Source organism: Kogia breviceps, chromosome 15 (assembly GCF_026419965.1).
Source record: "Kogia breviceps isolate mKogBre1 chromosome 15, mKogBre1 haplotype 1, whole genome shotgun sequence".
NCBI classification, from domain to species: Eukaryota; Metazoa; Chordata; class Mammalia; order Artiodactyla; family Physeteridae; genus Kogia; species Kogia breviceps.
This window is the reverse complement of record NC_081324.1, coordinates 53,506,476-53,530,731: the sequence shown is the minus strand read 5'-3', so window position 1 is coordinate 53,530,731 and position 24,256 is coordinate 53,506,476. Positions and strand designations below refer to the sequence as shown.

The following is a 24,256-nucleotide window of genomic DNA, read 5'->3' as shown; positions in this document are numbered from 1 at the left end:
GTTTTATGGCCCAGAATATGTTCTACCTTGATGTATGTTCTGTTTGTACTTGAAAATAATATGCATCCTGCTTTTGTCAGCTAGAGTGTTCTAGAAATGTCAGTTTGGTCAAATTAATTGATAGTATTTCTATATTTTTATTGCTTTTCTGTTGGCTTTTCCTATCAATTACTGAAACAGGAATGTTGAAATCCTCAACTACAATTGTAGATTTTTCTGTTTCTCCTTTTAATTCTATCTTTTTTGTTTAATGTGTTGTGTAACTCTTATTAGGTGCATATACATTTATGATTATTGTGTCACAGGACGAATTGACTCCTTTATCATTATTAAATATTTCCCTTTATCCTTGATAATATTCCTTTGCATAGATCCAGATTTCTTCTGATATCATTTTCCTTCTCCATGAAGTGCTTCCTTTAATATTTCTTCTTACACAGGTCTGCTAGTACTGCATTTTAAAAGTTTTTATTTGACTTCCTTTTTGAAATGTTTTAGTTCAGTTAAGAATTCTAGGTTGACAGGGTTTTTTTTTTCCGTTAGTACTTTATAGGTGTCTCTTCACTGTCTTCTAACTTGCATTATTCCTGACAAAAAGTCTTCTGTTGTCCTCAATTTTATTTCTTTAAATGTAGAGTGTCTTTTTTTTTTTTAGAATGTTTTAAAAATAGTCTTTTATTCCTGGTTTTCAGCAATTTATTTATGATGTACCTTCACATGACTTTCTTAAAGGTTATTCTACTTAGAGTTTGAGATGCTTGATTCAGTGGATTATAGTTTTCATCAAAGTTGGAAATTTGGGGCCATTATTTTTCAGTTTGTTTTCTGTATTCATTTCTGGAACTCTACATGTCTATTGGGCCATTTACTGTTGTCTCACAGGTCAGTGATGCTCTGTTCTATTCTTTTTCTGTTTAATCCTTCTTTTTGCTTCATAATGGATACTTCCCTTTTGCTCTGTCTTCATATTCACTAATCTTTTCTTTTGCAGTGTCTTTTCTGCTTATAATCCCATACAGTGTATTTTTTTAATCTTAGAAATTGTGGCTTTCATGTTTTTCTTTTTTGTATCTTTCATACCTCTCCTCCTTATGCTTGTAGTTTCCATCTTGAAGGTCCTTGTCTGAATTTTAGGACTGTTGGGTCTGTTTCTATTCATTGACCTTTATCTTGTTCATGGGCTGTATGTTCCTGCTTTTATATATGCCTAGTAAATTTGATTGGATGCTGGACACTATATATTGTAATTTTTGGTTGCTAGAACTTGGAGGGGGGTCATTCCTTTAAATAATGTTGAATTTTGATTCATGTACACTTTCTACCCTGGCTTGTGGGGACAGGAACTATTTTAAGCCCTGTGGAATCTCCAGGTATTATTTTGTCTGTCTTAACTTGCCATCAGTTGAATCCTTCCAAGTTTTGCTTTCAAGCTCTGTTAGATCCAAAACAATCTTTAGTCTTAGGAGACTTTTTCTGCTAGTAAGGCAATACCCCATTGAGGATTCTACCTGATGCCCCATGTATTACTAAATCTTCTCACTCTGGCTGGCAGGAATAGGTACCATTCCCTACCTTGTGCAACCTCCAATAATTTTTTTGCCTATTCCTTTCTGGTGACTTTCCTCAAATTTGAATAGTTTCCTCTAATTCATGTGCATATCCACACATATCCACACTCAGCCAAAGATTAGAAGAGATCCTTCTGTTTTCTGCCTCTCAAATTACAGCCACATTGGCCTCCTCAAACACTAATATTAGTCTTCTCAAGTCAGTAAGGCTGCTAGGCTCAGTTTGGGACCCCCCCTTTCCAGTAGCCTCCAGCCTCCAGACAGTAAGCTGGTGCAGCTGTAGGGTGCTTTGTTTGTTTTTCTTCTCTCCAAAATCACAGTTCTGCTCTCCTGTGGTCCAGTGTCTTAAGTCCTTTCTTCCAAATATTTTAGCTGGTTTTCTAGCTGTGTAAGATGGGAATGTAAATCCTGTCACTTTTACTTTATTTTTCCTAGAAGTAATGGGGCTATTAATTACAGGGATTTGGATGGGGGGTGTGGTCAGCATTTGGAATAGCTGGGTAGCCAGGCCTCTCCCTGTATGATAAACTGATCCAGTCAGTGAGCTGGAATATTAAACCAAAGGATATGCCCAGAACTCAACAGAGTCAAAAAAGTTGTGGTTTTTTTGTTTTTGTTTAAGTTAAAGCATGGGTGACAGATTCAGAGGTTTAGTATCAAACCAATATAAGTTCCAGATGAAGAGGAAGAACCAGTGAAAGGAACAGTAGAGAAAACTTTCCAGAGCAATACATTGCTTCTGGCTTGAAAGAATCCATCAGTTGTGGAGTAAGATTAATACTTAAGTTAATCATAAATATATATTAGTAATATTTTAAAACCATAGAGAGAAAATCAAAACATTTTCCAGAGAGTGGAAAAAAAAAACTCAGCTTATTCTTTAAAGAATGAGACTTAACATTACTTTAAAAAGTATTCAAGACATCTTCAGAACACAAAGTACTCAGAATAGATCACCCAGGCCAGAGACCCATTCTGAAAAAAAAAAAAAAAAAAAAATGAGCATATATTCCAGCCACATACACCCCAACCCCCCAAATCAAGAAAGCAAAAAATAAGGGTGAACAAATAGGTAACACGATTAAGTGTTAATAAATGTTGATCCATATGTAAAATTATCTCTGTCTAAATGGCAAAGTGGGTAGGACAGGGAAAAGAGGGGCTGTTTCCTATTAACATTCAAATTTCAGACTTCCCTTGGAAAATGTGAAGATGCAGCAATCTGGGCTCTAATTCCCACAGGGCCACATCAGCTGGAGCTAACTGGCTGCCCCTTAGCTGCTCTGACTGCCTCTTGCCTCACGCTGCTTGCCCCCCGCCACCCCCGCCTTTGCTTCTTGGTGTCCACCCAGCCTCTGTAGGCGTTTGAGTTAACCATATCAGTCTTTAGCCAAAGGAATTCATTCAACGGGGTTTGCATCCTTGAGCAGCAGAGGTGACCTGGGTATCCCTGAAAACATCCTTGCCATACCAACAAGAACATACATTAATGGACTATCTATACAGCACTGCTTCCCAAACATTTAATTTTCAAAGCAGTCCCCAGAAGTAGGAACTGAAAGGTGGCCTGCTGTACTACAAGGCAAGGGGTCAGTGACCTCTGCCCCCAAAATGGTATAAAAACTTACATGTGCACATTGGAGGGGGTGGTGTCCATAGCCTTAACCATGCTGTCAGAGGGATCCTATAGCTCTGCAACCCAGAGGACAGAGCCCTGGGTTTGCAGGTAGAACTCTCAGCCACTTAACTAGCTGTGTGGCCTTGGGCAAGTCTCTTAATCTCTCCGAATCCCCATTCCTTCACGAATAAAGTGGACATGACCTGCCTACCTTGTAGGGTTGGGCGGATGAGAGGTCATGTATTTAAAGCACTCTGCATCAGCAAGGGTGTAATAAAATGGTGACCCCGCTTCTTAATTAGGTGGTAAACAGGCTGAGGTCACTTAAAGACCCTTAGGATCTTCTAGCCCAAGGCTATCCTGGCTGACCTGACCCGAATCTGCTGCTAGGCAATCGCACTCTGACCGGACTCGTACTCGGGCACCGCTCCCGGTAAGGTCACTTTGTGTTTCTAGTCTAGGCGGAGCAGGGTCCTGCGGGTCGCCGATGAGGAGCGAGGTGGGTGGAGAACCCGAACGAGTCAGCCTGTGATGCAGCTCCCCCGGTACGGGGCGGAAACTTGGCGCGAAAAACGTGTGAGTCATGGGACCCTGAACTGGGCTGGCCACTCCAGTCGGGCCAAGTTCTCGAGCGCAGCCACGCCCCTGGGCCGCGCGGCCAATCAGCGCCCACTGCGCCGGGCTCTGCACACACACTCACACACACACACACACACGCACACGCACACGCACACGCACGCACACCCCTGCAGAGTTGGCGGCCCCAGGGTGCGGGCGACATGGTGCATGGCAGGATCTCTCGGCTCTCGGTCCGCGACGTGCGCTTCCCCACGTCGCTCGGGGGCCAGGGCTCGGACGCTATGGTAAGCGCTGCCTGACCGCCGGTGCCCTCCCGCCCCGCCAACGCTGGGCCCTTTAGGCGCGGGGCACCTCACGGGCCCCAGGAAGGTTCCCAACCTTGGAACCGTTGCTTTTGTAAGTGGAGAGGTCGGGAAGGGGAATGAAGGTACCTAGAGACTCTCCACCCTCCTAGGTTTTTTTTTTTTCTTAACTGTTCCTTTCTTTACTGAAGTTTAGTATTTCCTGTTTTTACATTTACAATTCTAATTTTGCTGGAAATGCGAATCGTATTTGCAAAACGAAGTTGTTAGGTTCCCACCAGTGAAACCCTAAAACACAGCGCTAGCTTCTCAACCAGGAGACCAGGAAGCCCCGGGCAGGGTGTTAGGTGGTGATCCTGTTTCCGCCACAGCTTGCTGTGTGACCTGGAAAAGCTCCTAACCCAAGAGACCCATATGCGAAGTGAAGGAGTCACAGTCTGGCTGGAAAACCAGACGAACAAACTCGCAGTAACTGGGTCGTGTGAGGGGGCTCTCATGAAATTACCTGAAAACATGATTATAGAGGATGTGTCACATAAAGAGTTAAGTCGATGTCAGCCTTTGGAGATGCAGTAAAGTAAGCACTGAAGGGCATTTTTGCTCCCTGAGAGTGTTAGCGGGACAGCCCATGCCACAACCACCTTCTAGTGCAGTGGTTCCCAAATATGAGTCCTGTGCAGGGTCTCCTCCAGGCCTGTCCCCACTGGATCCTCACTGCCCCTCCCGGCCCACTCACACATGGCACACTGGAAAAACAAAGTTGCAGGGTATGTAATGAATGTGTGAAACATCCGTGTTAGGATAATGATTATCTGTTACTTGTATGGAGGGAGGGGAATGGGTACCCAAGGACTTTCATTCACACTGTAAAGTTTTGCCTCTTAAGCTGGGTGGAGGACACCCTGATGTTTATTACATTCCCTATGCTCTTTATGTACCTAAAATGGCCTCTTGTTAAAAAGTCCTAAAGTTACTTAAAAGAATGTCCTTTATTCTGAGATTACGTTCTTCCTGCTTTTAAAAACCCTTATTTGTCCTTTCTTATATGATGTTATGGTAAATGACAAAAAACACCCACTGGGCAATCCTTTGTGGATCTCCAAACAAATGTTTGAAATTTTACTGACTTGTAAAATTTGAATACCTGATCATGTGCCCTTCATGTGCCCCTCTGAGGTGTAGCAGCTGTGGGGAAACCACACAATATCTCCAGGCCTGGATTTTCTCATCTGTAAAATGGGTATAACAGTGTCTGCTTTATACATGTAAATGAGATGTGTGTAGAGAGCCTGACACAGAGAAGGCTGGCAATAACTGTGGCTGTAATTACTGTTTACATATGAAGAAACTGAAGCAGAAGAGCGCTGACCTCCACTTTTCTCTTCTTTGAATTTGTGAAGTGTTAAGGTTGCTGGCTTACCATGGAATAATTTAGGAAATGGAATTTGTCTCTGGCCTGAGTGGTTTATGACCTCTGGGTCAGGAGAGATTATTATCTGACACCTGTATTGCAAGCTCATAAATACTGAAGTATTATCTCCCAGAGATATGGTGTGTGTTGTATGCTGATTTCCAAGTGCCTTCCTTTTAATTAATTAATTAATTAACTTATTTATTTGGCCACCCTGAGGCATGCAGGATCTTAGGGGATCTAACTCGTGCCCCCTGCAGTGGAAACACAGAGTCCTAACCACTGGACCACCAGGGAACTCCCCCCAAGTGCCTTCTTAATTGCAAGTCTGCTTGTCAGTCCTCAGCAGTACTGCCATGACTCTGAGGATTGCTCCCCGCACCCTCACTGCACGCAGCACTCAGCAGTTCAGCTCCCTCAGCACTTAGCAGCGGAGCGAGCCTTCCTGATCACAAGTAGGGTATTTTCATGAAGGAGCCCTGAAACTGTTCCCCATATTTGTTCAAGCAGTGGGTTCCAGTTACGATTTCTTACCAGCCTTTTAAGAAATGTGGAGCCCTCGGGCCTGCAGTGCTCTTACCAAAACTTATCCAGGCGCTCACTACGGTTCCAGAGAGCCCAGCTCCAGCTGAGCCTGCCACTTCCCAGCCAGACTTTTTTTTTTCCTTTTCCATTATAGTTTATATTAGATATTGAATGTAGTTCCTTCTGCTATACAGTAAATACTTCTTGTTTATCTATTTTATATATAGTAGTTTGTATATGTTAATTCTAAACTCCTAATTTATCCTTACCCACCTTCTCCTTTGGTAAGCATAAGTTTGTTGTCTATGTCTGTGACTCTGTTTCTGTTTTGTAAAGTCCATTTGTGTGTCATATTTTAGATTCCACATCACATATAAGTGATATTGTATGGTATTTGTCTTTCTCTGCCTGACTTCACTTAGTGTGATAATCTCTAGGTCCATCCATGTTGCTGCAAATGACATTACTTCATTCTTTTTTACAGCTGAGTAATATTCCACTGTATAGATGTACCACATCTTCTTTATCCATTCATCTGTTGATGGACACCTAGGTTGCTTCCAGCCATACTTTTCCTCTCCATTCCCCGTTGTCTGCTAAGCTCCCTGGAGCTGCTGTCCAGACCACTCTCTCCCACCTCTGCCACCCAGTCCTGTGCCATTGTGTTGCCACAAAGACTGAAGACTAATGTGCCCTTGGCCCCATCTCTGCGCATCAGCCTGCAGCCATCCCTCTCATCTTTCCCTTTATTCTGTAAGGCACGTCCTTCTCCAGAACTGATTTATGCCTGTGTCCTCATGCCCACCTTTCCTGACTGCCAGGGCCTGTTCCCTTTTCATTTTAAGTCTCTCCTTTTCTAGTGGCCCCTCTCCATTCCACATGGACAGGGCTTCCCACTTTGGAATAGTCTCTGCTTGGCCCTTACACCTCTCCACCCCGTTTCTGTCCCTTCCCCACTGAACCCTAGATTACTGGTCCATGCCTGTTGCCTCCATCCCATACATCTACTTCCTCCTTAACCTAAAGTCAACCTGTGTCTCCTTCCTTCTCTTGGAACTGCCCTTTCTATTTCTGCTTCCAGTGTCCTTCACCCTGGTCTACATTTCTTGCTGTCTGCTGCCCACCCCTCCCTCGCTGACCACTTGCCTTTCTGACTGCTCCTTCCTATACTGACCCCCTTCTTCCCTCTCAAGGCTCAGGCCTCAATGCCTTTCCTGTCTCATCACACACTCCCATTAAGACCCCCTCTGTGTTCATGGCTTCAGTTGCCGCTTTTATGCCAAAGACTCCCAGATCTCATTCCTGGATCTTCACTCTCACCTCAAGTCCAACTGCCATCCTTCAGGAGGACATTCCTTTTGTCCATTCAGAGGTCCTATGTTTTCTTTGGGGAACATGAACAGTTCCCTCTGATGGGAACTCTTGTTGGTGTTTTCTGTCCTTACGTGACGTCATTCCCGGGTTTATTTGGGGATTTCTCACGTTTGCGGATTTGGGGGAAGCATTTCCCCTGCAGCACACAGACCCTGACTACTCAGCTGCCTACGTTGTCTTGGAGACGGATGCGGAAGATGGACTCAAGGGCTACGGAATCACCTTCACTCTGGGGAAGGGCGCTGAAGTTGGTGAGTTGAACTTGAACCCTTGAGGTTCCAGAATGCTTAAGTTTCATTTACATTCCAGTTCTGACCTTATTTTCCTCCGTATTTACACTGCTTAAAGTGAGTAAAAACAATGTTTGATGGTTTATTTCATTGGAATAAATTTTTAAATAGCAGAATTTGGCTTCTCTCCTTGTAGTCATCCATAGACTGCAGGTGAATCCTTGAATCTCAGCCGATTTCTCTGCAAGAGCTTTGAGGATCTGAACTGCGTGAGTGAGTGAGGGACATGACGTAGGCAGGCGTGCATTCACAGAACAAGGCTTACTGTTGTGTGCACAGTCTACGTGCTTTTCTGAATATTCCACACCAAGTTGGTTTCAAGTTCACTGCTCTTCTGAGCAGAAAACACTGTAGGTCCTGCCCAGTTTCAGAACTCTCATCTGGAAGAGCAGATAGTGAAGAATGCACATTGAGCTGTGAGTAAGCCTGTCTTCTCAGAGCTGGATGAGGGCTCAGCGGTCTTGAGCGTCCACATTTTTGGAGATAAGGAAACTGAGGCCCAGACAGCCGCTCTGTTAGTCCTGACTGCCCGACGTGCTTTCTGTCCAGAATATTTACATACAAATTATTTGCTTGTTTTTTATTAAATGCGTAATTGTTTTTTAATGCACGCACAGTGTACAAAATTCAGTATGTACAAAAAGAAGACCTCTGACAGATCAATTTCAATGGCTCATTAGGAGCTGAAGCCGAATTATGATAGGTTGAAGGGTGAGGGTCCAGGAAGGGAAGAAATAGATTCTCTAACTTTGGTGGTGATGCGATACCTCCCTCATGGATATTTGTAGTGTCAGCCCTTGCCTAGTTGTAGAAGAAAAGTCTTGACCCACTGAACGATTTTAGTATCATCGAGCAGATAAAAGGTGTGTGTGTGTGTGTGTGTGTGTGTGTGTGTGTGTGTGTGTGTGTGTGTGTATAGGACAAGGAAACCTTTCTTGAGCGTTACGTGGATGCCATCAGGCTGTTCCAGCTCCTCCCAGGGCTTGCCGTCCAGTCGTCCGTCAGCTGGGCCTTCCGCAGATGCCTCCTGTGTGCTCCTGTGTGCTCAGCGCTCTGCCAGGCACTGCAGAAATGACTTTACAAAGAGAGAGAAAAAGGGGACAGAGTCCCACGTACAAGGAGAAGGAAAGCACAAACTTTTCAGGGAGACAGGGAGGTTTGTTTTTGTTTTTTTTTTTTAGTACAAGCTACACGGAAAAAGGTTAGTTCATTGCCCAGGAGGGTCAGGACGGCTTCAGAGCAACGGTGAGGTTTTGAGATGAGCCTTGAGGGGTAACTAGGAATTGGCTGGGCAGAAGGAGGCACCTTGGCAATGATTCCCTGACCCCCTCCCCCTAAGTCAGCCATTCACTGTTGCCGTTTTCCCCCAGGCAGTGACCGCTGACCCCCACAGGTTGCCGAGCTGTGTATCAGCTTCTCCTGCAACTCTAATTCTCTGGTGTAAGTCGAGCACTTAATGAAGCTGCTTTCTCCAACCATACAGGGCGGCCCCCAAAGTTTGTACAAAATTCAACAAGGCTTACAAGATGTGTTCTGGGACAAGCCATGAGACCCACTCTCTGTTAACAGCCAGGACCTGGAACTGGGCCCACAGTGGAGGGACACTGAACTGTCACGTGGTCCCTGGGACAGATGTGCTGCAGAGTTCACTGTGTGGGGACCTCCCTGACCCGACCCCTCCCCTCCCCTCCCCACACTGTCCCAATGGATGCCTCGAGCAGGAGAAATCAATTTCCATCTCTCTGTGCCTGGAACAAATGGCTCTTTTGTGGTGATGGAGTTGGCTTCCGCCTGTTTCAGACCACAGCATGACAGAACCCATTTTAATTTTAACCTTGTTGCATTTTTCAGGTGACTCACTGCCACTGCCATCTCACTGAACGCGTTAACGTGGTATTCAAATTAAAGTTGAAAAAAATTCCATTAGCTCATCACAGTTCTTCTGCAGCCTTTATCAGCCTACTTACCTAATCATCTTTTATGGTCCAAGAAAACAATGCTTTCCTCATTACTGTGAAGAGAGCACCTGTATGTGAGAGAGCAGGGAAAGTTATGGTTGATTTTTTATGTATAGATGAGACTAATATAGTTTCTTTTAATAGGAAAAGAAAAAGAGGTAAAAAAAAGCATAATTTTTAAAGAGAAAAAATGGGGCTTCCCTGGTGGTTCAGTGGTTGAGAGTCCACCTGCCGATGCAGGGGACACAGGTTCATGCCCTGGTCTGGGAGGATCCCACATGCCGCGGAGCGGCTGGGCCCGTGAGCCATGGCCGCTGAGCCAGCGTGTCCAGAGCCTGTGCTCCGCAACGGGAGAGGCCACAACAGTGAGAGGCCCGTGTACTGAAAAAAAAAAAAAGAGAGAGAGAGAAAAAATGGCCATAAGGGTTCTTGCCAGCACGAGAGCTCAGACCCACGGTCCTCCATAGCCTTTACTGACTTGTCTCTCCCGGGCAGGAGGTCCCAGGAAGTGAGTCCTGGACAGATGTAGTCACAGGAGAGAACCCTGGCCTCAGTCAGCACGGAGCTGCCTTCAAGGCCGAGTGTTTCCAGACGGATTTCCCACCCATTTTGCTTCAGACGTGCACACCTGAAGTAGACTGTTCTCCACACTGGAGTCAGACCACCACTGCCCAAATTTCTATGGAATGCACCAAATTTTAGTAAACTTCCTGCAGTGGCCTCAGTTTGAGCGAGGAGAATCCACATCCTCTAGATGAATGTATTAGTGTTGCTTGCGCTTCTCTTAGAGCTGTGAAAAATGAGCCCGTCCCCAACATTGTTAAATGTGTTTGCTTTGTGATGCAAACAGTGCATGGTTTTCAGCAACCATCTCAGTAGAACAGAGGTTTGATGCAGATAATGATACGAACTCTCTGAGTCGCTGATTTCCTCTTCAGATGTCTTTAATCCAAGAGCACCAACCATCAAGGAGTAAGGAACACTCTCTTCTCACAGTTCCAGGGAATGAGCGCCTGAACTGGAATCAGTCTGCATTCTATTAACAAAAGCCCTAGAGAGCAAGGAAGGTGTGGATCAGCCCTAAATACTCTATGTGAGAGCCAGTGCGAAGCATCTGAGGGCTGTGTCACACAGAGGCCAAGCAGATCCTAAGAACATGTTTTAAATACTTTCAAAACATCTTTCTCCTAAGATCTGACTGATAGTAAAATTGTGCCTCTACAACTATCTTGTGAAATGATGTGAGAATTTTAATATTGAAGCAGTGGCTATACCAAACAAAAGTCGATCAAAATTTTTTATAATAAATTCAATGCTTTAGGGCTAAGTTGATGACTTGGTTTGATTATTTTGGCCATTTTTACGTAGACTGAGTGTTTTATAGACTGAGCAAAGGATAGAAGGATCTTTCCCATACAGTTTGTTACTTTACTTGTTCATCTGAAATAACACAATAGTCTTTTTTAAGTAGAACACCAAAGATAAGTAATTGATGGTAATGCTGACCCAAGTGAAGATTAACCTTGAAATTAGTTATGAAAAACGTAGTCTATCACAAGTCAATGGTATGAAATTTAATGTTTATGAAAAGTGTTTTCATGTAGTTTAATATTTTACATGTCAGTATTAAGCTAATTGCAAATTCATTTCATTTTTAATAGAGTTATGCTGTGAATTCAAGATACTTTCTATACTTGAAAATGATGAAAAGGCATTTTTTTAAAAAAATTCTGAAGTCAGAGTCTTATTCCTTAGGAACAATGAATTAGCAAGCTTTGGTTTTGAAGATGACCTATGGACACTTTACAAAGTGAACAGGAAAATGATTTGGGAACATGATTTAAACTTTCAGATCTATGGCTCTGTCAATCAAAATTGGTTTGCTCTTTTCAGAAATTAAGCTCAGTATATAGATTAACAGCTATTCTGTTGTGTGCTATCGGTGTGTGCTATTAGTTATGACAACCAGAGAAGACATATTTGGGGCAATTTTTAAAGGCATGTACCTTTTGTATTTAAAATTATTTTCATTAATGCCCACAATAGATTGTTTGTGGTGCTTGCGTGTCTTAATTTATTTACACCAGAACTAAACAAGAATTAAATCCCCTTTAATAGTTGTCTGTGCTGTGAGTGCCCTGGGCCCCCACCTGCTTAACAAGGACCTCGGGGACATTGTTGGTGATTTCAGAGGCTTCTACAGACAGCTCACGAGTGACGGGCAGCTCAGATGGGTAAGGCACCTGTTTTGTAAAACACTTCTATAAATAACTCAGGTCTCATGTCCTTTGATTGCAGCATTTGTGAAAACAGAGACAGGTTTACAATTTTAAGGTAAAACATTTTATTCAGATAAATTAGGGCTTGAACCATTTGGACAATCAGTATTTTGAGGTAATCTGTTCCTTTCTTGAAGACTTGAATCTGGACATATTTGGATCCTGAGAGCTATCTCTGGACCTTATGGACCTCATCTCTGCTCCCTGGATGGGAAGAAGCGGTCTAGACCCTCTAGAGGATAAAGTGCTGAATGGGCAACCTTTTTAAGGGAGACGTAATGTGAGTAGAATTGAAGTTGTGGGAGGAGGTTATTAAGGACAAATGTAAGAGAAGAGCAAAGGTTAAGAAGAGAAAGACCAGAGCACCTTTATGTGTATAGGGCTATATTTGAACCCTAAGTTCAAAGTATGAAGAGAATGAGGTTCTAGAGAGAGGATTTTATCACAGTAAGGTCAGTCCAGCAGCCGAGACCTTGCTGATGTCTCCTGACATCAGCTCTGTCTTTTCCTAAGTGCTAAGTCTCCTGTCCATGCACAGAGAAAGGCACATTGTCCACATTGCCTCGGATTTCATTCTTAACTTCTGCCAACCAAGTGAAACTTGCTTTTAAAGCATCCCCTCAAAGGAGTTCCCACCGGTCGAATCTGGGACAATTCAAGCATCAAAATAAATGTGGTGGTGATGCGTATAAGTCGCTGAATAACCTAAGACACCATGAGTCCTTTCAGATAGCAAACAACCAACCAACAAGGGAAACTGTCATTACAATCGAATACACACTAATATAACAGGAATGGTAACATTAGAAAACCACCATATTACAACCATACCTGTAATTGAGTGAGGCAAGAATCACCAATGGATGCTAAAACTTGGGGGCAATATTAATCTCCTTACTTAGAAAGGGAAATGGTAACAACACAGTAGGGAAGCCTAAAGGATACTGACTTACCCAAGCGCTAAAAGATAATAGCCCTTACAAAACAATGTGGTGGCAACGTTGCAATCTAGTCATGATGGGGCTGCAGACCAACCCAGATGGAGGAACAGTGTGTAAGTCAACTGGCCTGTATTCTTTGAGAATTCTTTTTTTTTTTTTTGCGGTACGCGGGCCTCTCACTGTTGTGGCCTCTCCCGCTGCGGAGCACAGGCTCCGGACGCGCAGGCCCAGCGGCCATGGCTCACGGGCCTAGCTGCTCCGCGGCATGTGGGATCCTCCCGGACCGGGGCACGAACCCGTGTCCCCTGCATCGGCAGGCGGACTCTCAACCACTGCGCCACCAGGGAAGCCCGAGAATTCTTTGTAAGCCAATATTCTTTGAGAATATTGATATCTTTTTTTAAAATATCATTTTTAAAAAGAAAATTTGCTCCAGATAAAGAGAGACTAAAGTGACATGTCAGCTAAATGAAATATGTGAATACAAGAAAGTACATTATTGGGACAATTGGTGAAATTTGATTATGGACTGTCTTTGTAGGTAATAGTATTCTATCAATGTTATATTCCCTGAATTTAATCCTTGTTATATGGTCATGTAGGATAATGGCCTTGTTTTTAGGAGCTACATTCTGAAGTATTTAGGGTTAAAGGGGCATGATGTTTGCAACTTACTCTCAAATTACTCAGTAAAATAAGTTTATATTATTTATTTTATTTTTCTGTACATATGTGTATATGTGTGTACATATGTATATACAAAGAGAGAGAGAGAGAAATGTACAGGAGTTCTTTGTACTATTCTTGCACATCTCCTATAGGTTAGAAACTATTGAAAAAGAGCTTACCCTCCAAGTGAGTTTCCATCGCTGCCTTTTAATTCATGAAACGTGTCCCTGGCTAGAAGACCTAAATATCTTTTTCTTTTCTAAGAAGTGCTGTGTTTTGCTTCCTAACCAGATCAGTCCCGAGAAGGGTGTGGTGCATCTGGCCACGGCGGCCATTCTCAATGCCGTGTGGGACCTGTGGGCCAAGCAGGAGGGAGAGGTAATCCTCCAGGCAGCACCTCTGTGACCCTGCAGCACAAACACTACCTCTACAAGCAAAGGCAAATGCACAGCAGCTCCCAAGTGACATACGGAGAACTGTTCGATTATTCGTCTCTGCTGAGAGGTACTGGTCACAGTCAGGTTGTTGTTGGAGTAGGTTAGAAAGGGCTGAGCAAGAAGGGGTGGCAGAGGCGAGGGGCTGGGAGGCAGCATGAACCGGTGGGCAGGCAGGCAGGTGTTAGACTGATAGTGGGAATTCGCCACTAGTGCATTTACTGTCAGAAAACAAGTGGGTACTTCACATGTTTTGGGTACTTCACACATTTTACAAATCTTTTCTTTTCTTCAAGCCTCTGTGGAAGTTACTTGTTAACATGGTAAGTAAATTCTTTAATATTCTCATTGTTTCTGTAAATGAAATGGATTTCATGGATTACTTGCCTTTTGATAATCAGTAAATACATTCGGCACTGTCTCTGGATCAATCACTGTAGTGCTGATCAAACAAAACCCAGTAAAGTCTAATATTCTTTTTTTTTTTTTTTTTTTTTTTTGGCTGCGTCAGGTCTTTAGTTGTGGCATGCGGGATCTTTCTTTGCTGCACGTGGGCTCTTCGTTGTGACATGTGGGCTTCTCTCTAGTTGTGGCATGTGGGTTTCTCTCTAGTTGTGCCATGTGGGTTCTCTCTCCAGTTGTGGCGTGTGAGTCTTTTCTCTCTCCAGTTGTGGCGTGCGGGCTTCTCTCTAGTTGTGGCGCATGGGCTCAGTAGTTGTGGCGCACGGGCTTAGTTGCCCTGTGGCATGTAGGATCTTAGTTCCCCAACTAGGGATTAAACCCGCGTCCCCTGCATTGCAGGACGGATTCTATACCACCGGACCACCAGGGAAGTCCCAAGTCTAATATTCTTTTTCTGGTATTTGAAGTAACAAGGAGCTGTGCTCACGCAGGCAGGGAGGTCCGATGGTCCTGCCTCCCCCACTGTGGCACTTGCTTCCACATGCAATACAAATTCTTGAGTTTCTGTTTCCTAATTGTGAAAAGGGGATAATCATAACTTCTCTAGAAACTCCATAGAATTGGTTTAAAGACCAATTGAGAAAAGTGCCTTACAAACTCTGACAAGCAAGATGTTATTATTAAAATATTATCTGGGGCTTCCCTGGAGGTGCAGTGGTTGAGAGTCAGCCTGCCATGCAGAGGACACGGGTTCGTGCCCCAGTCCAGGAAGATCCCACATGCCACGCAGCTGCTGGGCCCGTGATCTATGGCCGCTGAGCCTGCGCGTCCAGAGCCTGTGCTCCGCAATGGGAGAGGCCACAGCAGTGAGAGGCCCGCGTACGGCAAAAAAAAAAAAATTATCTGGTCACTTTGACTCCAAGAGCAAATGGCAGATCAGACTCTTGAGGAAGGAGCCCACGGTGAATTCTAAAGATGTGCCCCTGCCGTTTCCTTTCTCCTTGACCTGTTGATATCAGGGATGAGCACCTGGCTGCCAAGGAGGAAAAAACTCTGGGCAGGTTAAGGGGAGTGAACTTCAGACCCAGGCAGACCTGGCTTTGAGTCTGGACTCCACCACTTCCTGGCTGCATGACCTTGAGCATGCCGCTTAACCTCTCTGAGCATCATCTGGCTCGGGGCGATGCCTTAGATGGTTGCTGAAAATCTGGTGTTTAACAAACAAAGGTCCTGGGACTTCCCTGGTGGCGCAGTGGTTGAGAATCCGCCTGCCAACGCAGGGGACACAGGTTCGAGCCCTGGTCCTGGAAGATCCCACATGCGGCAGAGCAACTAAGCCCATGTGCCACAACTACTGAGCCTGCGCTCTAGAGCCCACGAGCCACAACTACTGAGCCCGTGTGCCCTAGAGCCTGTGCTCCACAACAAGAGAAGTCACCGCAGTGAGAAGCCTGCACACCACAACAAAGAGCAGGCGCCCACACGCAGCAACGAAAGACCCAACACAGCCAAAAATAAATAAATTTACTAAAAAAAAAAAAGGAAAAACAAAGAACCATGGCCTTGAAGACTGTTGGGCCGGCAGACGTTGTCCCTTCTCTGGAGGAAAGTGAAAACGAGAGGCTGTAACATCATCTCTCAGACATGGTTGTGGGTGGCATGGGGGCGCCATCTGAAGGGGAAGGACGTGGACCTCTTGAGCCACCTGCAGGCTCAAGGTTGGCCTCTCAGAGGGGTGCTGGAGGTGGCCCCCAGAACTGAATGATTTGGGGCCACTAGGAAGGTGCCTGAAATCCCACCTGTGGACTTTTCATTCTTTTGGATCCTGTTCCCTGTTTCAATGCCAGTGGTCTTAAAAGAAGCAGAATCTCAGCATTGAGAGCTTTTATGATATTTAAGGGTTACAGCGGAGTACTATTGGTCACAGTACAACCTGCTTCCAAGCTGACTGACTTAGATTGTGGTGGGGAGGTCTCACCAGAAACCCAGCCGAGAATGTGGGCCTCCCCAGTGAGGCCAAAGCCCCGACTTCAGGGAGGGAGGAGAAGGGGACCCAGAGGTCCTTTCCCGGACAGAAAAAGCCCATGTCCAGCAGATTCTTAGAAACATAATCCACTTGTGGATTGATGTAGGCCTTTCCTACCTGCTGTCTTGCTGCCAGGACCCCAGGAAGCTGGTATCCTGCCTAGATTTTAGGTACATCACCGACGTCCTGACAGAGGAGGAAGCCTATGGTGAGTCATCCCCAGGAACTGGGAGCTTTCTGGTCCATTCTTATATGGAGGCAATGGGGCCGAGTGCTTTGTTGTCTAAAAGAGTGATAATGCTTTTTATTTTTTCCAGAAATCCTGCAGAAAGGTCAAGTTGGGAAAAAAGAGCGAGGTGGGTTGTGAGGAAATTCTCTTCATTTTTGCTATCATTGTGCGCTGTTTAGTGTCCCTGTCCTTGAGTGTCCAGGGGTTCGCATCATCCCCCTGCAGCAGGCCCACTGACAGACGGTTGAGTCTAGATGCAGTGGCCTCCTGGTGTGACCTCTTAGGTCAGAGTTCACTTTGGCCACTGCTGGGAGCAAGGCTGGTTTTAGGGTTACACCGCACGCCATGGGCAAGGCCTTGGTCAGCAGGGCGTCCCAGAGGGTATCCCGGGCCCTGGGTGTGACATCCTTGGAATCCGCACCGCCTCCGGGTGCCTTTGCAGGGCGGGCAGGAGAACAGCTGGATTCTCCATGGGCAGCGCCTTAGCCACGGGCAAGTCTAAAGCTGAAGGTCCCGCAAACACAAAGTGTTGACGAGCGTCGTGTTTCCACAGAAGAGCAAATGCTGGCGCACGGCTACCCCGCCTACACCACGTCATGCGCCTGGCTGGGCTACTCGGACGCCACGCTGAAGCAGGTGGGCGCTTGAACCTGGTTTTCTGGACAGGCTTTCTGGAGAGACATCATATTTTCCTCTTAGCCTTTCTGAATCATTAGGGATCCCAGGCCTCGCCCTGGAGGTTCTTGAATGTGAGCAAAATGAAAGCCGTTTCCGTTGTGGACGCTGGGCCCGTGAGCTGGTGAGCCCCACCTCAGCCCTGGAGGGGGAAGCCGATTCCCAGGCAGAGGCAGCAGCACAACATGGTGCAATGTGAGCCCTAACCGGGCTCTGCCTCCGTTTCCTCACTGCAAAGTGGGGAAATAATAGCTGTCCCAGGGGGTGTCTTGAGGATTCCGATGAATGCTGCCGTGGTGTGATGCTTGCAGCACATGGTGGCACCTGGTGGGCGGTCAGCGCCTGGCTGCTTTACTGCCCTTTCCCATCACCCTGCGCTCACCCGCCACTGAGAGAGAGAGAGGGTGGGGGGGAGACTAGCTTCTGTTCGTTACTCTTTTATCCACTCATTCTGTGGATGCCACAGAACATCCTGGCTTTAAAAAGAGGGACAGAAATGCTCCATTCCCCAGCCAGGAATGTTGTGACCATTAATGAAATGGTTCCCATAGAGATGAGGAAAGAAAGTCACCGAGCAGTCATGCTCTGTTGGCTAAGCTGTTTCTGCTCTCAATTTCAACACATGGTGGTCCTTCTGGTTCATGGTACAGCCATAGCGTTTGTGAAGCCAAATCAGAGATGGCCAAGGTGCCGCTTAGACCTAGGAGTGTGTGTGGTGATGGCTCTGCTCCTCTCCCCACAGCTCTGCAGCGAGGCGCTGGAGGATGGCTGGACCAGGTAACTTATTTGGGTGAACTTGACTCTCCAGTTAGCGAGAGAGGCTGGTCGGTGGAGAGGAGCCAGAATCCAAAGGCACCAAGGCCAGGATTTGCCCGGAGCAGTCTGGTGTGTAAGGACACACCAGGGAAATTTCAGCTGAAGCTCTTGCTCCGAAGACAAGCTATGAGTCTAGTTAGAATCCTGGAACATCAGAGTTGAAAGAGATCATTGATTTCCAGCCCTGATCTAGAAGAGAAATCTACTCTTTACTATAGTAACAAGCGTTGATTCAGCTTCTACGTGAAAACCTCCAGAGGCAGCAAGCTTGTAGGGTGCTTGTGCATTGTTGGAAGGCTCTGAGTGTTAGAAGAGCTTCAGTGTAGCAGACCCTTTGCTTCCCTATAACTTCCAGCCACTGGTCGCAATAATTCTCTTCGGAGTTCTTCTCCCAAGAGCCTGGCCCCCCTCTTCCCCAGGCCACCTCCTCTCCAGACCGACCCTCTGCCTTCTCTTCTGTCCTTCTCCTGTGTGTTTATGGACCCCTGGGCATCCTGCGGTTTCCTTGGGGTAAACTACGGTGGGCAGTGGCCCCGAATCCCGAAGCTGTGCAGGACACAGAGGGACCATCACCTTTTGATCTGGTCACTGAGTCCATCCATGCGGCTCAAGGCGGCCATTGTGCCTGTGACCCGTCACCAGGCTCTCTGCACGACAGTCTGGCCACCCGCCTCCTGCTGCCCCAGGTGTGGTCTGTGGAGCAGCACTAGTGTGCACCACCACTGCTTGCGGTAGATTTAGAAAACCATTTGTATGGGCTGCTTAAAAAAGTGCAGAATCTTGGGCCTCACCCCAGACCTGCTGCATCAGAATCTGCATTCTAACAAGATCCCTGGGTGATCTGCATACCCACTGAACTTTGAGAGGCACTGACTGAATTCTGGTTGAATTCTCAGCTACGTAAAGGGTTGGGCACTGAGAACTTGATGGCGGCAGCATGAAGCAGTGGAAAGAGGCTTGGGATGTGGTGGATTTGGAATCAACATCATGCCTTTTCCCTTCATCTCCTGCAGTGCCTGCCTGCTGTGTGACCATGGGCAAATTGTTCAACCTCTCTGAACCTCATTTTCTCTCTATAAAATGGGAATAATATCTCATGGTTCTCCTCAAAGTTGTTGTCTCTGAAAAGGACCAGCACAGCCGGGATTGGTAGCAGGTGCTCAGTAAGTGCTGGCACCTTCCCTCCCTCCATGTACCCAGGAAAGGCTGGAGCAGACACCGCTAGGAGTCAGAGAAGGCCGAGGAGAGATTCCTAGGCCCCTGAGCATGGGAAGCCCAGCATCCAGAAGTTAAGGCTTCCTTCCACCCAGGATAGAATGGTCATCTTTAGTGTGTTTGGTGCCGAGCGCAGGGGAGAGAATGGCACAGGCTGTGCGAGGGGCTTTTTTGTCAGCACAGAGGGTGGGTGTTGCGGAAAGGAGGACCTTGGGCCATCCTGGCTCCAAAGCAGCATCCTGGCGTCCGTGTGTAGGACAGAGGCTGGTGATTGAGGGATAGGATGCCAGCTCACCCACCAAGTCTGACTATGCCTTTTCCGTTCTTAACTCCTCTTCATGGCACAGCAAAAACTCAGTTAATGTTATTGAAGATCTAGCTGCTCTGTCCATTGCTGGACTTCAGGACAGCAGGTAATTTAGAGTTACTGCCCTGAAACTGAGTAAAAAGATACACCTACAGGGTTATTTTTGAGTGGCTTGTCTGAAGATTGATTGGGAAAGGGCAAGAAAAGCCACGTGTCTTTGCCAAGTCAGGGGACAGATCTAAATTACGAGACCAAATTTATTTTATAGGTTTAAGGTAAAAGTTGGTGCTGATCTCCAGGATGACATCCATAGATGCCGACTCATCAGAAACATGATTGGCCCTGAGAAGACGCTGGTAAATATCCTCCCTGCCACTGAGAAGTAAGCAGCTGTATGTGAGAAGCCTTGTCCAGGGCCAAAATACAACTTGTTTCAAGCAAGGATTAAAGAACACTTGGAATTTTAACACCGTATGTCAGAAGTACAGGTTTGAGCTCTTGGAGTAGGCGAATTGTTTAAAAAAACAAAAAACAAAAAACTGAGGGGGCTGATTGATAGTTTTTTATTCTGCAGAACTAATTCAGTAAGATCGGGTTTAGGGATTGTTCCTTTGTGCTAGGACAGATGTGCCTGAGCAAACAGGTCTCCCATTGGCACCCCGGGTATGTCAATCATTCAACCCCCCCTCTTAAATCTGCCAACCCGGCTTCAGGTAGGTGGGTCTCAGGGAGCCATTACTCAAGAAATGCTGGAACTTCTGCCGAGATAAATGTTAAGGATCAGTCATTCCTACGTATTTTTATAAAACGTTTCTTCCTATGTGTAAAATATTTTCATAAAATAGTCACAATAAGATGTTTTTATATCTTTTTGGAGGCATGTTTCATATATTAAAATAGAAATTTGAGTCCTGGACCTAAGATCAAAAGTCCCATTATTTATACATGAATTAATGCTACTTTTGTCTTGTGAGGTCATTCTCATCTAAATAATTTATGACAAATAGGTTCCCACAGCATTCCACAAGGGACCTCTTACCACTCAGCACATTCTACTAAAAAAATCCATCTGTGTCTGACTTCTCCAAGTATGATGATATCAGGGATGGAGAGGCCCTTTCTTGTCTCCACACACCAAGCACCTGGCTTCCTGGCAGTCTCGATGCACACAGAGGGCCCAGGCCTTAGGGTGAGAGGCCTGGATTTGAACTCACCATTTACTTGTCGTCCTTGAGCAAGTTACTTCTCTGCATATCAGTTTTCTTGTCTGTAAGATGGGTTAATGTGAACTGCCTCATAGAGTTACTATAAATGTTAAATGGGACAAAATCCATTAAATGGGACAGAATCCATTAAATGCCTAGCAGAGTAGATGCCTAATTAATGGTAGAGTTTGGGTTATTTATTATTGTGCCAAACACCTAGTAGGCAATAGCCAATAAGTGACTATTAACAAACTCGGTATTAACTGCACGATTCAGAATGTGATAAAACAGTTCCTACAAATGATGAACCCTGCAAGACAAATGTACTTGGGTGGTTTCTAAATGTAGATCAGGCTGGAGCTCCAGGGCCAGCAAGCACTTCTGGGCCCAGGCCAGGGCACTTCTGGACCTCATAGTGGCTCCCTGAGCAACTTGCATCTCCTCTGAGACAGTATATGGAGCCAGAGTTCGTCCTGGTGGCTGCTCTCGGGCTCCCTTTGTTATTATGGGTGTGTACTGGGCCCCAGCAGTCAGAGGCACCGAGTGACAGCGTTTCCTTCCTGGGAGCCACAGCCTGCAGCAAGGTCAGCAGCGGGCACACCTCCCCATGAAGGGTCTCTCCCTCCTTTCAGATGATGGATGCCAACCAGCACTGGGATGTGCCCGAGGCCGTGGAGTGGATGGCGAAGCTGGCAGAGTTCAAGCCCCTATGGATTGAGGAGCCCACCTCCCCTGATGACATTCTGGGGCATGCCACCATTTCCAAGGTAAAAAACCTGCTGCTGTTGCTAAAGTGGTGGTCACAGATCCTAAGATTCCTGGGCTTATTCCCTTTCACAGTTGTATTTATTTTAGAGAAAGTAAATTGCTAAAAGTTGAAAGGCTACCAGCAATCCAAAGGTTAACAGACCTGATTCCCATACTTTGTAAATACAGAAATCTGACTGATACTCAAATATTTTACTTACCCAGATTGAAACAAAGTGTAGATTCCTCTGGCTGATTCACAAGCAAAGGTTTGCTCAGCTAATGTCAAGGTCAGGCCTCCGCATGAGAAGGCTGCCCATCCGTTTCCACAGAGCCCTTGAACCAGGGCGCTTCCTGGGCAGACTCACCAGTATTCGGGCCGGCTTCTCTCCCTTTCATATGTAAGAATATGTGAGAAATATCCTGTCTCTCAGGGAGAGTCTCCCACTAGCCGGGTTCACAGCACAGATCTATAAGCCAGAGCACCAGGTGGGTCACTCGTAAGGAGAAAGTGTAACTTCTGGGAGCCCTATATTTTTGCATCCTCTGACAGAGCAAGCTCTATGTGCAGCCCTATTGAAACCAAAGGCTGCCGGATGGGTGAGAAATCAGGGAGGAACTGGTTGTGGGATGGAACACGTGCTGGCGTCAGACAGAGATGGCCCAGTGCACCCACCCCCACCCCCTCTACCACCTTCTACGGCTCCTTAAACTTCACACGGCTCGACAGCACGGCTGTTTCCTTCTTTAGCTCTAAATAGCTGAACAGCTTTAAATATTTTTAAACATTAGGAGTCTCAGTTCAAAAACTTAGGAAAATAACATCAGGTTGCCTTATATTTTACAGGCACTGGTCCCCCCGGGGATTGGCGTTGCCACCGGAGAACAGGTAAGAGATGTCTCCTCAGGGTCAGCACACACTGGCCACCGACTGGGGACACTGGCATACACTAGGGTACATCGCCCGTGTTGTTCTGAGTTGGGAGATTTTCTTAATCTTAGAAATTGGGTCACCTTAGACCACTTCATAGTCTGGAGTAAGATACATATAGTCAAGAGTTTGCATGTTCTTCTACAATTCCTATGACTAAGGTCATTTATCTTTTTCAAAGTAGCTCATCGGAATTTACGAGGCAGCAATTTAAAGCTGCAGGGGCCTAATATGCACCATGTGGTTTTAAGAAAGCCAGCTTCCAAACTGGGTAAACATGATTGCGTTCCCTTTTTGTGCTTATAAACGAAGCATAAGCGCCTGCCAAAGCCCGCAGCAGGCGGCCCACGAGCGGAGCCGTGTGAGGGAACAGATTCTCGGCTTTCCCAGCAAAAGGAGCAGCGCCGTTCTGCCATGCTTCTGTTTTGTCGCCCGTGCCACCTGCTCATTGCCATCCCCTTATTTCAACCTGATGCTTCATCTCCCACTTAGAGGTGGCGGTTATGTACTGATAGGTGGCGAGTGGTGTGACTTTTATGTGACACACATGTGGTTCCGCCAGCAAATCTGTCACAAAGTGATCAGAAGGTCCCCGCCTGGCCTGTCAGGGCTCACCTTATGCCAAGTGAGAACAAAAAATGAATACAGTCCGGGCTTCCAAGAGGCCACCAATGAGAGATCAGAATGGGCGCGGTGCCAGGTGTATAGATCCTGAAGGCCAAGGCTGACTCTTCTGTTGGTGTATTTTAATTCTATTTCCAGTGCCACAACACAGTGATATTTAAGCAACTCCTACAGGCAAAAGCCCTGCAGTTTCTCCAGATCGACAGCTGCAGGCTGGGGAGTGTCAACGAGAACCTCTCAGTGCTGCTGATGGCCAAAAAGTTCGACAGTAAGGGCACCGCAGGGTCACGGGCCAAACACCATTTCCCACCCTGGTTCCCTCTGGAGTTTCCCCTTTTGACTTTTTTCTAACTCTCATTTAGGCTTAATCAGGGAATCTTTGATGATTTTCATTCCTAAATATTAATGATTTAAACACCTGCAGGCAACAAGCAAAGCCACAGTTTCTCCTTCACTTCTCCCTTGCTGCCCTACTTGGCACTCAGTGGAAATCTGTCTTCACTTTTAGTTCCTGTGTGCCCGCATGCTGGTGGACTTGGCCTCTGTGAACTGGCGCAGCACCTGATTATATTTAACTTCATATCAGTCTCTGCAAGCCTCAAAGACAGGTCAGTGATGTGGCATTAACTTCAGTACTGTCTCAATCCAGGCCAGACCTCTGGCCACTGGCACATCCCATAACTCAAAGGCAGTTTGAGACCCACTACGGAATAGTCTTTTTTCTTCTGGAGGGTGGTTTCCTGGTAGCTGACTTACTGTTTTCTAGGTACATAAGAGGGGGTGGGGAGAGTCTGCAACCAAATGGAAACCAGAAACAACTCCTGTTTCTGACTTTCTAAAGCCCTGCTTTCATCATATGTATACTCTCCGCTTCTGTCCAATTTCTCCCCAACACTGGAGTCTTCAGGATCTGGCTGCATCTTTTAGTTCCATCTTATTCTCAACATGCGCCAGGTGAGCTTTAAATTAGGACAATCTCCTTCCAGTCACCTGCAGACACACGACTTTATTATGCCTTTCTTTCCTCCAAGAATTAAATGCGATCGTGCAGAAGATCACTAGGAGTATATAGTGAAAGCATGAGAACTTGCTTGGGAAAGGTGAACATCAAGTTCAGGGCTGAGAAATGGG

At 46.0% G+C, this 24,256-nt stretch overlaps 1 protein-coding gene across 1 annotated transcript in view; it reads left to right on the top strand.

The window, feature by feature from the left end:
* Positions 1-3,965: 3,965 nt before the first annotated feature.
* The window catches only part of ENOSF1 (enolase superfamily member 1), a 22,402-nt gene continuing 2,111 nt past the window's right edge, over positions 3,966-24,256 (top strand). The window contains exons 1-14 of the mRNA XM_059039975.2: positions 3,966-4,049; positions 7,520-7,628; positions 11,744-11,859; positions 13,806-13,892; positions 14,245-14,271; positions 16,512-16,584; positions 16,694-16,732; positions 17,159-17,241; positions 18,023-18,057; positions 19,887-19,974; positions 21,456-21,590; positions 22,418-22,459; positions 23,264-23,393; positions 23,634-23,733. Of these exons, the coding sequence (XP_058895958.1) occupies positions 3,966-4,049; positions 7,520-7,628; positions 11,744-11,859; positions 13,806-13,892; positions 14,245-14,271; positions 16,512-16,584; positions 16,694-16,732; positions 17,159-17,241; positions 18,023-18,057; positions 19,887-19,974; positions 21,456-21,590; positions 22,418-22,459; positions 23,264-23,393; positions 23,634-23,733 (1,148 nt within the window). The remainder of the gene's footprint in view (positions 4,050-7,519; positions 7,629-11,743; positions 11,860-13,805; positions 13,893-14,244; positions 14,272-16,511; positions 16,585-16,693; positions 16,733-17,158; positions 17,242-18,022; positions 18,058-19,886; positions 19,975-21,455; positions 21,591-22,417; positions 22,460-23,263; positions 23,394-23,633; positions 23,734-24,256) is intronic.